The sequence below is a fragment of the Lissotriton helveticus genome, chromosome 8 (genome assembly GCF_964261635.1).
Source record: "Lissotriton helveticus chromosome 8, aLisHel1.1, whole genome shotgun sequence".
Lineage (NCBI taxonomy): Eukaryota > Metazoa > Chordata > Amphibia > Caudata > Salamandridae > Lissotriton > Lissotriton helveticus.
This window is the reverse complement of record NC_136069.1, coordinates 1559369768-1559384916: the sequence shown is the minus strand read 5'-3', so window position 1 is coordinate 1559384916 and position 15149 is coordinate 1559369768. Positions and strand designations below refer to the sequence as shown.

Below are 15149 nucleotides of genomic sequence, written 5' to 3'. Positions count from 1 at the left end.
CCGTCTAGGGTTCCCATCGTTATTACCAGGCTACTCAACTCTGCTTTCTCGTAGAGAGGATGTAGGCTTTTTCTGAAAAGCATTGGTCCTTTATGGATCAAGCGGTGGCCGGATCTACCATATGGAGGGAGGCCTGGCTTCCAAGCAAGAACAGAGCCTATGGTCTTTATTTCTCCCCAGTGACAAGCTTGATGCTAAACGTGTCGGACTCCGTGGCCCTACGACTTGGCCGGACATTCCCTCCCCAATGACCCAATCACAAAAAATCACGATTTCCAGCTTGGGCAAAGCACGGCAATCTTCAAACAGTGGCAAGAGAGCAGCTGTAAGCATGTGGGTTTCCTCTTTGATCGCAAGGGACTAATACAGTTCGAACAGTTGAAATTAGACTACGCCCTTATCTCCACAGTTTACCACCAGTACTTACAGTTGCAGCACTGGGTGATCTTGTCGGGCTACATTCGGGGGGCTTCCAGCACCATGACTCCATTTGAGAAATGGCTGCTACTTAAATCAGACGACTCCTATCTCATATCTGAAATTTACTCTCTCCTGGCTGGAGGGACGCCTGGGGAAAAGTCCAAGGGTAGTGTAGATGGGAGGTGAAGAGGGGGAAAGATCTCACTACCAAAGGATAGGCAGATATTTTCTATAGAACTCACCACACGGCACACAACATGGCTAACACAGAAGCAACCTACCAGATTGTCTCCTATTGGTATTTAACTCCAGCCCACCTACATACTTGAAATCCCGGGCGCTCTAAAGAATGTTGGCGGGGCTGTAGACAGACAGGATCCCTGCTGCAACTCCTATGGCACTGTCCCAAGCCGTCTCATTTTTGGGACCTGGTCCTCACCGATATTGATGCTGCCTTCAATACCTCTATCACTAGATTTCCAGCATAGACTATACTTGGCCTTTCAAACCATCTGACCTTTCCCTTGTGTTCCCTCCGGGGCCGCCAGATGGCTCTGGCGTTGGAGCTGCACAACTGGCGATTTTATCACTGTGGGGAACTGGTAAAACTCCTGATCATGTCTCCCGGCTGCATAGGCTATGGTTTATCTTGGGAATGGAATGATTGACCATGACTATTGACACCCAAAGCACATCGTATTCAGGAATATGGGCCTCTTTTATCAGAATCCTCTCCTCAAAAGTTTGAGAATTAACCTGTTCAATTCATTTAAGGCTGCTTAGATTGGTTCCCAGCGAAACACCACCAACGGACTAGGCATACATCCAATATGTTTTCTCCACTTTTCTTTCTGTCCAATGAGCCCAGCATTTGTATTGATTTTTATTGAAATGGGTGCGGAGGAGCAGGGGTGAGGGGTGGAGGTAGTGCCTGTTGGATATTTTCATATGTTCGTAAATATGTTGAATAAAACGTACCTGCTCAAAGTGGACAGCCTCCGTTCGGGTTGTAGGGTCCAACTGTGTAAAGAAGTTCATAATTCTTGCTGCCGGCCACTAGTTGTAGGTGGAAAGCTGTGGATCTAGCCATGTAGGTTCAATACATCGTATTGTTCCATAAACTAAAATGGTATGGGTAAAATTGGTTTCACCCAATTGGTCTATTTAATTTTTCACGTAAGGCCAAAGTAGGTGGAGCAGAACATTTACCAAAAGCATGGGATTTAAATGGCATATATAGGTTACAATGTGTACTTATAACACCCAAATAAAAATGTATGGCTGGTAGGAACTAAATTGACTTTTGGCTAAACTGCAGTTTAAAGGCACTACAATACATGACAAGGATGAGTGCCTTTACCATATATGAAAACATATTTCATATACTAATAAACCACCCCTGAATTCTGCCTTGTAAATCCACAAGGCAGGGTACCCAATATATAAAAATGTGGCCCACTATATATTTAAAAAGTATGCCCTCACAGTCACTGGAGGCTTAAACGCTATGTGCATGTTAAGCTACATTTTCCATGGGGTGATTAAAATATTTTATTTTATATCTGCATCTGGGGAAAATGCTTGCACAGTCATTCAAAGTTACTTCATACTTAATTTTCAAAATCTAATTCAATAGTGAAATCAGATTATAGCTAACTTGTGTTGAAAAGTAACTGTATAAAAAGGTACTTAAAGCTGCCAAAGGTACAACTGGCTAAAAAACAGTTCTGTCACATATCACAACCCTAGAGATGGAATGGTCCTCCTTGTCTCAGAAAATAATGAACCAGGCTCAGAAAATAACGTCCTACCTCTGAGTACAAAGGACAGAGCAATGTTAACTGCTGACCCCTTTGCAGGGATTATCAACTGGGACAGTTAGGATCAGCTAGAAAAACAAAGGACAGTCTAAGCACTTCCTCTTATAACTAGTTGATGACAGAGACCTTCTACTAATCATTCTTTATTCATTCCCAGGACCCTCCAAGACAGCAAGTTCCATTCCCAGCAGGAAAGTGAACCAGTTTGAAACCTGTCGGGTGGGAGCGGAGCTCACCCAACTAGACAACTGTCTAAAGTGATCAAGACAAGCCTGCAAGGGGCAGAAGATTTCTGCCATATTGGAAAGAGGCTCCTGGGTAATTTTACAGGAAGGCAACGAGGAAATGCTGCAAAAGACAGTGGGGAGGCTACTAGGATTGGAGGGCACAATTTGTCCAACCATTAGCTAGTGCACCGGAGACACTTGGTACACCTCATCCACGACCTCCTCAGAAAATTCCTGGACCTGGGAAGACTACACCTGATGAAGGCCATGCTAAAAGAAAGCTTCCAATGCCTGCAGAAAGAAGAGGGCTTACCCAATGACTTAAAGATCCAAGGACACCAGACTCCTTCTGGTACCCAATCACAGAAACTGCTCTCTAAGGGTCAAGTGGGTGGCCTCTCGTTGGTCTGGTTTAGGGACACAAAAAGGAGAAGGACACCTGCCCACTAAGGCAAGAGACCAGGTTGAAGAGAGACCTGCTACCTCAAAGCCAAACACGGAGGAGCTAGGGAATGCAGGACTCATCAGAAGGAATTTTTGCAGCAGTTGGCGAAAAGTGGGACAGTCATTTCTTCCACCTCCGGAGGACTGAGATATGGTGCAGAAACTGGTCAAGATTTTTTTTACTGCAGATAGGTTAAAAAAACCATGTTTGTCCCACTAGGAACTTTTTTCCACAACGAAAAAAAGGTTCAGCTGGACCTCACGGTAAAAGGAGCACTGGCCTGCTATAGCGCTGAGCCTTGCCACGCTGGAGGATTCGGATTTGTAAGAAAGTAATCAAGTCCATAGGTAAAGCTTTGGATAAGTGTGAGGCAGCAAGTCTATCCACTGGTGAAGCACCCTCGGTGATCATTAAATCAGTGTGTCTCACGTGCAGCTTCTGGATCTCAAACCAATGATTTCAGCAGGAGCTCTACATTAAGTATCCAACTTTGAGGGACTCTAGACAGCGCCAGCCTTGGACCTTGCCCATTGGGAAGATTTAGACTTCCATTTTAGAGACCAAGTCCAAAGGTAAAAACTTTGACCAAAAGTACCTGCGTGGTGTACCAGGCCTGTGCTCCCCAGAATTTACGCTAGATTCAGGTCAGTTATGAACTGTTACTTTTCCATGGTGCTTTGCACTTTCTTTGTGCTTCCCGATTAAAGCTTACAAAAAATATATCTACAGTTCCCCTTATCTTCATGTCTTTTTGCTCATTATATTTTTCCCTACTTGTCTAAATTGGTTTGAGGCTATTGTGGTGTGTTCTGTACTTTAGAATTGTTAGTACTGCTTGACCTTTACACGCATTCCTCTGGGGATTTGTGCAATAACTACCAGGGGTTTAGCAGAGTTCTCAAAGAACTGTATAAAGGCCTAACCAGATTGTGTTTATTGGTAGGGGTCATCTCCTTCCATTTTAATAACTTACATTTCTGACACTACTAGAATGCAACTGAAGACAATTGGCTTCTTTTATCATTCATTCAAATTCTTTTTTCCGTTATTAAAACAGAATAACCATAAAAGTTCATATAAAATCACATTCAATTAATAAATTCATTAAGAGCACCATTGTCGAATTATCATAAATACACAAATATTTTGTCATAATACCAAAGACATTTCTACATAGTTCCAGAGACAGTTCAACATAATTTCATAGACAGTACATTATAATTCAGAATACCATCGTTTTTCGTAGTTTAAAAGAATTTTTTTTTAAACGAGGAAATAAATACGACAGTTAAAATATTGTCCAGTTTCTGTACAGCTAAAAAGGCAGGGCGACAGCGATTTACATCCATGATCTTCAGTAGGGGGATGACCAATTTTCGTCTAGGCTTAATATAAAATTTAGAAAAGAAGAGAATGTGCATGTCTGATTGCTCTGACAGGTTATCACAAGGACATTTGATCAGGTGTTTTGACCAGTGCTTCTTTTATCAATAAAGGGGCGGCCAATTAAACTGTTTAACCAACAGTTTGTAGTTCAAAATAATTGCCTTAATTTCTACAGCTAAAATTTCAGGTGAAAAATGTCTTCTTGTTATACGGACAGGGTGTGTGGTACATATTTCTGAGGTGTGCCCCTTTCTAAATACTTAGGCTCACTGGGAGCTAAAACAATTCAGTCTACAACAATAGTGGTTTAGGTTACAAAAACATTAACAGGTAGCTACACAGTTTTCTTCAGAAGCCTCTGCCTCAGTGTATGGCTTTCAATATTCTTAACTTTCAATAGCATTTGCAAGAGAAGTTCTGCTCCATATTCAGTCTCATCTATTTGTAATGAAAAAGATTTCTTAGCCTTTATTATGTCTCTGCTCCAGCTGTACCTTAATTATTCCAACAATTAGTTTTTCTCCGATATACATTTTCTCCAGATATTTTCCGGCTTTCATAGTGTTCATTTTATGTAACTCAGGTGTGAATTTCTTTCCTCGCTTGCAGGAAATAATACGACTTGTGACATTTTCCATTATAGAATTTTCCACAGACACACACACACTATCTGGATACTGAAAGGCAGTGTTTGAGATTTGGCACTTTCTACAGCTGATAAAAAGTCAATGCAAGAAATGTCATTAATGCATCTATTGCATAAATGTCAAAGGCATCCTACCACCATTTGTTTTTACCGGTGGATGATCTGCAGCCAACATTAGCTACTCAGATAATATTAGTGTCAGCTGTAATCATTTTCTGCCTGTCGGATACTTCTCAAGACTGAAGATCAAAATGGCAACAAATTGTTTGCCAAGTCTGAAAAGACAAAGCATGCAAGTTGCACCAGGTAATATTCTTCATCTGTAAAATGTCGCCCGTTATGTGTTGGCTTTATGCCTAGTAAATAACTGTTGCAATACAAACATCACAATGTCTTTTCAATCTACAATTTCCTGGAAACATGATATCTTAGTGCTCGATATTATGACATACAACCTTGGGTGGTGAACTAAGTCTTATGATGCAGAAAGGTTAAGAGGATTAATTGTCGTCAGTAGAGGTAAGGAAGTGGAAATATCCACAAAAGCTGCTTCCATAGAATGCTGTGGAAGAAAGCCAAATTGCAGTGGGTTAAGTAATATGAAAGCTAGTCAGTATGCCAGCAGGACATTTGTAGTGCTGTAGTCTTAATGAAGAATGGAAGATGCAAGACTGGACAGTAATAGGATTTGTACGAAGAAAGAGCCCTCACTTTTATTTTACCAAAGCAAGTACAATTGCCAATTTAAATAAATAAGTGCAAGAGTCAGAGAAAAGAAAGTGGTTAATGAGGCAGAAAAGATAGCTGAGGCCTATAAGTGCTAGGGCTTATCACTTTACCAACTGGGGATAAAGAGGATATATGGAGCGCATGATGGGTTATGCTGATGGTTGTATTGGGATCAGTTCAGTAGGTGAGGTCAGGCAAAAAAGTCATATTGGACAGAATGAGTGGAAAATACAAGACGTGGGGTAGAAGACAGTGGAGGGGGCAGAAATAACGGTACACAGCATTTCTTATCAGAGATTTTTGAGGATGAGTAAGACACAAATTCACTAGAAAGACACAAATTCACTAGAAAGACACAAATTCACTAGGAAGACACAAATTCACTAGGAAGACACACATTCACTAGGAAGACACACATTCACTAGGAAGACACACATTCACTAGGAAGACACAAATTCACTAGACATAAGGCCAAATAGGGTTCTGATGGTTTAATTAGGCGAAGAGGACAGAGTTGATTGTGCAGGATGGATTTTGGTTGTTAAGGATGAGGAACATATGACGTCCAAAGCAGTATGTGGGAATTGGCCAAGTCAAGGGTGACGGTTACGATGGACTGATGGACTCATCAATTATCCAGCAACAACTGGTTCATGATTTTGTGAAGGTACACACAGATGCAATGCTGCTCCCTAAATTTCACGTAGCTTTGAACTGCCAATGCCCGCTACTTTGAAAACAACAGAGAGTTCCAATATGAAAGTGACTAATAAACAGCTCCGTTTGTGGCCATTATATATCCAGCGATGCAGACTACAGCATACACGGCCCCTTAAGGCTCAAAGGCCAAAGGGATTAGGGTGCAATTGCTGTGCCAGGCAGGCAGGGCTATACGGTGTGAACCTATTCTCTCCTGGCACCTAAAATACTCATATCCGACATCAGACTAGAGTGGCTTACTTTTTGCAAACATTAATTTTAAAAGAGATAAAATCAAAGTTTTCCTGGCAGGGTGCATTGTTACCCCATATGTGTGTCAAAACGGTTCACTTCCAATATGCTGATGTTCCCGAAATCTGACAGACCTGAAAAGGCCCTAGTCAGTGGATGACTTTAACACCATGAAACACCCTTTACGGTTCCTAGGAGGGTAAACTGCAGCCAAAAAAAGACTTTTACCAACTAAGTCTGAGAAAGCATTGTAAATACTGCCTACCGGCTGTCAAATTATTTAACCTGGGAAAGGCAAAAATCTATCACCAACCAGTAGCTGTACTTCATTTTGAATACTTTCTTTATTGACAAAGTGTTTATACGTTTATGGGACTTCTCCACCTACATTAATACTTATTTATTTTTCTGCTTTTTTCCATCATTTATATGGTGTGAGCTCATAATCATGCACACATAAAAATTAAAAAATGAGGGGCTGAAAAACACTTTTTGGTTGAGCAAAGATGACAAAGATCAGGAATAGGTGTATGTATTTCACGTTAGATGAAGTATATCCTAAAACGTAAACCTGCTATCTAAAATTCACTAATATCGCACTTAAGAGAAGGTTCTTTTTTTTATGCCAATAGTACGTATATCATTGGAAAACAAAAGTATTGCAAGATCTGATTCATTCCCCTGATGCAACTTTATAGCTGCCACGTTGAACAGCTTTTTACGCCTGGGGCAAAGTCTGTACAGTAGAGATAAAGCACACTGACACCTCATGTTGCAAAATAACTACAGATACAAACAGTAGAAGCCAAGAACAGCAGAAAAGTCTTAGAACGCCAATCAAATAAGACATGTGAATCATTTAACCAAGGCTGGGTGCCGCCACGGGACTTACATACCCCTGACAAATGAAATAGAAATGTCCCAAAATAATTTTAAAATAATGCTTATCGTACAAAGCTGCTATCTGAGTATTTTAAACAAAGATTTGTGTGGTATGTTCCCAATAGGCACCTCTGCTCTTCATCAGATTCTAATCTTGTAATCCCAAGGGCTAAAATAGCCTCCTGGGGGGCAGGCGTTTTGTGGCGGGCACAGCCAGGCTGTGGAACATCTTGCCGCGCAGCGCTTAAGGATCTAACCATCTCTCCTTCTGCAAGCTTCTGAAACCTGGTTGTTTAAAAAGTAAGGTTCCATAAATTTCGTATTTCTCACCATACTTAGTTTTAGTCTCTTCTTTCTCAGAGTATCTGCCCCTGTAGACACCCTTGGCTATTAGTGCGCGTTATAAAGTAAAATTTCATTTAATTTAATTTCACCTACTGAGGGTCTTTCTCTACCTTAGACAAGATTAGAACAAGTAAACTAATAACTTCCATCCTATTATGTTGGTTCTAATACCTGCCACATTCTTTTGTTCAAGGTTGAAGAATCGCCAAATGGTACTGGATGCTATTTGCACGGGGAGCCTGATCATCCATACAAACACACAGCCACTTCAGATATCGCTATTCTTTGAAAACCTATCGCCTGCATATACATTTATCTCTCCTCAGAATGCCCAGTCACTTCAGACATCTCCATTGCTTCTTTGAATACCCATCCCCTGCATGTACCTTGATCTCTTCTCTGAATATCCAACCACTTAAAATACCTCGGTCACTTCTCTGAATACTTACACCCTGCATATACCTTTATCTCTCCTCTGAATACCCATCCCATTCGGATATCTCCGTCTACTCTTTGAATACAATCGAATAAACAGTAGATCAAAATCATTGCGCAGCATATCAGGTCACCTGTTTTGTGGTCCATGCTACACACCCAATTAATAGGATGATGGGCCAAACACAGGAATACAGAAATGTGGCTTTAAATTTGTTACCAGTTCTGGGTGGTTTTCGGTAGAACAATAAGAAATGATGAGAGAAGAGGCTATCCAGTTTTTATCACTGGCAAACTAAAACAGCAGATCTGTTCCACATCTGCGAGTACAGTTCTTACCGCTTCCTCGATCAGCAGGTGCTTGTACCTCCCAATGCCATAAGTAGGCCTGGACTTGTAGTGCCTGCGACCACTCAGCCAATCGCCACCTTAGAGATGAAAGCAAAGAGAGAGTCTCCTTCAGTAAAAGTGCAGCCAGTGCCATTTAAGTAAGTCAACATCGTCGACCAAATGGAATTCAGTGTAAGAATATTTTGTTATCCCAGTTCAATCAGATACGGAAATTGCACAGCATCTAAAGGAAGGTCTCTTTCAGAATTCTTTGCTGTCTTGAAGATGGCCTTTCTCAAGAATTCTGTGCAGCTCACAATTTACCTCCAGTACTTATTCTCTTTCCTGCCCCTAGTACCACCAAACAACTACCTGTCTAGTCTCATGGATTAAAGGCTCACCTGAAAGAAAATGTAGTCTTAGACTTCCAGTGCTCGGTTTAACCAGTGCCACCGCCTGGAAGTACAACCCTTTCCTTCCTGCAGTTGCACTAATCCCGCCCAACTATCCTTGAAATGCTCATCTGTCAATCGTGGACTAACCACTCATAACAAGATGGGTCATGCAATGCCTTCAACAGGGGCCCATCTCAGGCACATTTGAAAGCCCCTTCAAGACCCACTTAAATGTATGTTTGCATAAGCAGCAGCACGGTCGTAAAAAGAGATTTGCTTACAACAAATACTAGAACATGTATAAAAATAGCCTGAACGGACAGATAATTTGACAACTCGTGTTTTTGTGAGACCGATGCCATCAGCATGAATGGCAATCTGTGGTATTGCTGGGAAGACCAAGTTGAACTTTGCCGCTTCTAACCTCCCTACCTCAGCAAGCACCAGTCCTCCTAATCATCTCTTAGAACTGCTATTTTCCCAATCCTAAAGTAATCCAGAGAAAACATCCCAGGCCTATTTTTTATTTGAAATCCTAGGAAGACTCACCAAGCCCCACAAGAATTGCTCCTCCATTTCACTCCTTGAAAGATTCCTCATACCGCATAAGATGGCGGGTCACTTACTGCCCATTTCTATGGGCTGCTACGTACCACAGGTAATATACCAAGGTTGGTGACATTTGTGTATTTCCTATGGGTTGCCCACCTCCCAGGCCTCCGCCAACCACCACAGTGTGTAGTCCAAAGCGTATGTTAGACTTGATTCGAGCTGCACCTCAAAGGGCACCATAAATAATTTGCACAATCTATCAGAGCCATCTCCACGGATGCTAGGCATACACTTGCACAGCCCCGACACGCAAGGAAAGCACAAAGAATAGAGAGGCCAGCTCGTGATACCATGTAGGTTGTCGAGGAGCTTAACACAAGAACACCGCAAGAAAGCACTAATGAGTCAACTCTTGCACCCAAACAACCAAAGAAAACATATAGCATGGAAGGGTTGTTGTTTGAGCCAAGATTACACGTAGGAGGGCTTAATGTAACAACACCCCAAAGAAAATACAACCTATGACAGGTCCACGATCTCAACCTAGATCTTCTCTAGGTGGCCTTTGCTAGCAACACCTAAAAAAATGCATGGAACAGCCAGTTACTTGCAGAACTAAGACCGTATGTCAGAGATCCGAACATGTAAATACCATAAAAAAACATAATGCCTGTTGATGTGCCTAACATGGCATCACCCCAAAAAGCAAAAGATAAAGCAATGCCAACCAATAAAATGAGGCCATATGTAGGATATGTCTTGCATGAAATATACCATGGTAGGAAAAAAGCAGTATAGGAGCACACACTGCTAATCCTATGCGGTCTCGTCTCATGCAAATATAGTAAAAGTAAGCACAAGATACAACAGATCCACGGCAGAGAAGATTCACTGTTGAGCTCAGTTTGGAAATTATGTCTTCAGTTGCAATACAATAAAACTATCTTCCTGTCTGGTTCATTTGAACAAATTAGGTATTGAACTGGGTGGTAATGTAACTACTAGGGATATGAATCGTCAGGTCATCTTACAAGTGGGTTTCAGTTGCATCCTACATGCTTGTGAGGTGGATGATTATACATGTAGAAACCCCCAGGAATACGGTATTTACGATCATGTCTAAAGCAACTCTTCCCACTAAGAAATACACTAATTGAACATTAGAAAGACATGCCTGTAACCCTAAAGAAATGGATTTTTAGTGCATTAACTCATGTTCGGGGAGCGTGGGCACAGTAAATGCAACTCCCCAGTATATAGTCTATGAATTCCAGTAGGGCCCACAGGTACAGCTCTCACAACAGAAAATGACATTTTAGGCCCACTGCAGAAGGGGTGGTGAATGAGCTGGCACGTTCATCTGTCAATGGCGTTACTGACCACGAAGCCAGTCAATAATGCAAATTATTGCCAAAAGACACTCCTTGTGCACAATCTTCTCTGGCTCAGGCCCATATGAGGGCAAAGGCCAACAGTGTGGGCTGCTGCGCGATCAGTATTGCTACATTATTTATGACAGACTTGTATTTAACTTAGATCATGTGTTTTCTAAAAACAACTGCCTTCATTCTGAGACACTTTCTATACATAGCCCTGTGCTGTAAAAGTGTTAACTAAACAATAAAATAAACTCCACTTTGATTTGATTTGATTTGATGCAGATTTGTATAGCGCGAATTGCTGCCCGGAGGCGTCCAAGCGCTGAGAATACCAGGTCCGACAGAGGGGGGAGGCACGGGAGAGGGGGGAGTTTAGGTTAGATGGAACAGGAGGGTTTTCAATTGTTTACGGAATGTCATGAGGTTAGAGTTGGATCTTAAATGCGGTGGAAGGGTGTTCCAGGCCTTTGCCGCATTGTAGGTGAAAGACCTACCTCCAGCTCTGGACCTCCTTACTCTCGGGGTGACTGCTAAAAAAGATTGATCTGATCTTAGGTTCCTGTTGGGCCTGTAGTGATGGATTAGGTCCTGTGTGATCTTGGGGCCAGAGTTCCAGAAGGACTGGTGGGCTATGCATAAGGCCTTGAACAGCACCCTTTGACGCACAGGTAGCCAATGGAGAGAGGCCAACCCGGATCTGACTGACTGTCTGCGAGGGATGTTAAGTAGCAGACGTGCAGCACAATTTTGCGCTGTCTGCAGCCTCCTCAGAGTGGATTCTGGGGCTCCGAGGTAAAGAATGTTATTAAAATCAAGGCGGGACTGAATCAGGCCTTGTATCGCTGCTTGCTTGGCTTCCATGGGAAGGAGGGGGAAATTTTTTTTAAGCATCTTCATGATGCCAAAGCAGGTAGCCGAGAGTTTGGTGGATTGTACATCGAAGGAGAGTGATTTGTCCAACCAAATTCCCAAACTTTTAATACTGTTTTTGGGGGTGGGTGGAGGGCCCAAACTGGGTGGCCAAAGATTGGTCTGGAGGCTGGAGACCGAGTTGCCGAGGACCATAAGTTCGGTCTTGTCTCCGTTTAGTTTTAAGGATGAGAGGGACATCCAGGATTTTACCTCTTCTAGGCACTCCCTGAGTCCGCTCTGTACAGGTGGGTTGGTATCCTGTGTGAGGGAGACCACTAGCTGCGTGTCGTCCGCGTAGGAAATGATCTTGATCCCATACGGACGGACGACATCAGCCAGCGGCCTCATGTACAGATTGAAGAGAGCCGGGCTCAGGGAGGATCCCTGGGGGACGCCACAGTTCAGGGGAATGCTGGTGGAGACTGAATCACCATCAAACACCTGGAAAGATCTATCCTCCAGGAAAGACCGGAAACAGGACCATGCTCTGCCCCTGATCCCAACCTGGGCCATAGGGTCCAGCAAGGTGACATGGCTGACCGTATCGAAGGCCGCACTGAGATCAAGGAGGATCACTGCCACTGATCCTCCCTGGTCTAGGATTTTCCTGGCCTCCTCGGTGACCATGAGGAGGGCGGTCTCGGTCCCATGTTTGGGTCTGAAGCCAGTTTGGGTGGGGTCCAGAAGAAGGTGTGTTTCTAAAAAGTTGGTGAGTTGGAGATTTATATACTTCTCCAGGACCTTGCTCGCCCAGGGGAGCAGAGATATTGGGTGGTAATTGCTCATATCCGAGGGGTCCAGACTGGGCTTTTTCAGCAGGGCCTTCACCATGGCCTGCTTCCAGACTGTGGGAACTGTGCCCTCGGAGATGGAGGTGTTTAGCACTTCCCTCAGTGTGGGTAGGATGGTTTGGGCGGCTGTCATTATTATCTCTGGGGGAGCAGGATCGTTAGGGGAACCGGATTTGACCTTGCGTGCCAAGGACTCCAGCAGGGTAGGTTCCAGTGGAGGAAAGTGATGTAGCGTGGGTGATTGGGGATTATATGTTGGCTCAACGGGATGTGGAGGCGTAATTGACGGGGGGAGTTGGTTTGGGGGAAGGTCAAATAGATGGAGCTGATTTTCTGATGGAAGAATTCTGCCACATTGTTGCAGTGGGAAACGGGCTTATCCACTGATGGACTGGGGGGTGGTTTAGTAAGTAGATTAATGATTTTGAAAATTTCCTTCGGCTTTGATTTGGCAAGGACAATTTTCTCCGAGAAGTAGACGGCCTGGGCTTCCTTTATCAGGTTTTTGTAGTTACTAATAGCTTCTCGGTAACGGGTTTTATCTGCTGCTGCGTAATCAATTCGCCAGCGTCTTTCAAGTTGCCTGCAGCACCGTTTTTTCTCTCTCAGGTTCTCCGTGTACCACGGGGCAGTTTTGTGGGGGCGTTTAAGCGTCACTTCCTTTTTCGGGAGGGCGATGTCCAGGGATTGGGAAATCCAGTTGACGTAGGCCAGATTGGCTGAATCGGAGTTCTCGGTGATCAAGGGACGGGACTCTGTGAGTGCGTTGGTCCACCTGTCAGTCGCTAGCTCTGTAGCTGCACAACTCCCTGAAGATAATTAGAACCAGTCACAAGTAGCTAGAATTCAGAAGAAGAAATAAACACCTGGCAATTCCCTAAATCTTGATCAACAACCTCACGGGCCACAAGTTCCTTGGTGTGTACAGGCTCCTGGGGCATACCGCAGCACGTGTAACATGCTACTGCATCAGGCCTGGAGCACGTCTCATGTACCTCATCAAAACACCTCACTCATAGCGGACACCTCCAGCAACCACTCGCACCCAACACCTCCACCAACATCTTCCTCCAGCCTTCACACAATAAATAAAATAACAAATTACTAAATCAACACTAAGTGCTCTGAAGCCCCGCAAGGGGTACTTCAGCGCTATAGAGATGCTACAATGCAATGCTACTAAGGGTGTGCATGGTAGCGCAGCAACCCAGGACTACTTTAGGACTGTGACAGTGGATTTATTTTTTGTGCTTTAAAAATACAAATTTCCAAATTATAGTTCACGATTCTTTTAAACCAATCACTCAAGCTTACTATACCTGCTGAGCTGACAGGAAGCTGCTTCTGTGCGGATAATCTAGGAAGAAAGACAATAAAAAGCAATAAATATCTTAGACCTGGTAGCTATGAGACAGCACATGCCAAACACTGCAGGCCAACGCTTAGTAAATGAGTCTCCCTGCCGGCCACTGCTTGCGAGCACAAAGGAATGAACCATTTTACGGTCTCCAGGGACCACTTCCGGGCAGCGCAGGAAGAAGTGTAATCAATACCGGGGTTGTCTCTGCAGCGCGCGGGCTGGTCTCCACAGAAACCGGCCAGTGTAGCTCTGCGAGCTCAGGCGGTGCGGGCCCACCTTCTGATGTCTTTCAGCCGGATATGCTGGCAGCCAGCCAGGGCTGGTGGAGGAGGCCGGCACCGACAGGCCATTCCTGGCACGGGGTGGTGGGGCAGGGGTAGGCTAGCCAATATGGGGCTAGCAGCGCACTCTGTGCTGAGAGTCTCAGGCTGGGAGTGGGACTTGGGAGGAGGAGATACGGCACAGCCAGGGGCGCAACTAGACCCTAACTTCAGGCGGGGTGGGGGGAGTAGCACTCCAAGCCAAGGCTGGCCCTAGCGCTGGTCGCACACGGTGCAACAGTCTTTTTTTGGTGCCCCCTCCCCCATTTCCTCCTTCTCCATGAATTCCCTCACTACCACTCACCAACAATGCACCTCATCTCTCTATAGCACCTTTCTAACAAACATTTCATTTTTTTATAGCACTACTCCGTTTACTCACACTCAGTTCTGTGATCTGCACGGTACATGTTCTTTGTAGCAGGCACATTATCCTCTGCGCTGTGTGGGTGACAAGAGGGCCCATGTGAGTGCACGGTGAGCGATGCAACAGTGCGAGAGGAGGGTAAGAGGAGTGACTGCAGGGTGAGTAAGGTGACCATAGGAATTTGGGTGCAGATGTGAGTGCAGAGTGGGACGAATGAATGAATGGTTAGTGATGGGCTTGTTTGATTGAGATTGCAGATTGAACAGTGAGGCAGACAGGTGAGTGAAGTGTCACATGAGTGCAGGGTGAGTAGTGTGCTTGTGTGACTGCAGGATGAGGTAAAGGGTGAACAGCACAAGTGCATTAGGAGTGCAGAGTGATCACTATGAGTGCAGGGTGAGCAGGCGAATGGTGTGAGTGCATGGTGATCAGTGTGAGTACATTGTGAGTGTGAAAG

General features: G+C 44.1%; 1 protein-coding gene across 1 annotated transcript in view; it reads right to left on the bottom strand.

Moving 5' to 3' along the window:
• Positions 1-15149, bottom strand: part of MRPL48 (mitochondrial ribosomal protein L48) — a 67376-nt gene that overhangs the window by 33608 nt on the left and 18619 nt on the right. Inside the window, exons 3-4 of the mRNA XM_078656247.1 lie at positions 13965-14002; positions 8626-8714 (exon numbers count right to left, since the gene is read on the bottom strand). Coding sequence (XP_078512373.1) covers positions 8626-8714; positions 13965-14002 — 127 coding nt within the window. The remainder of the gene's footprint in view (positions 1-8625; positions 8715-13964; positions 14003-15149) is intronic.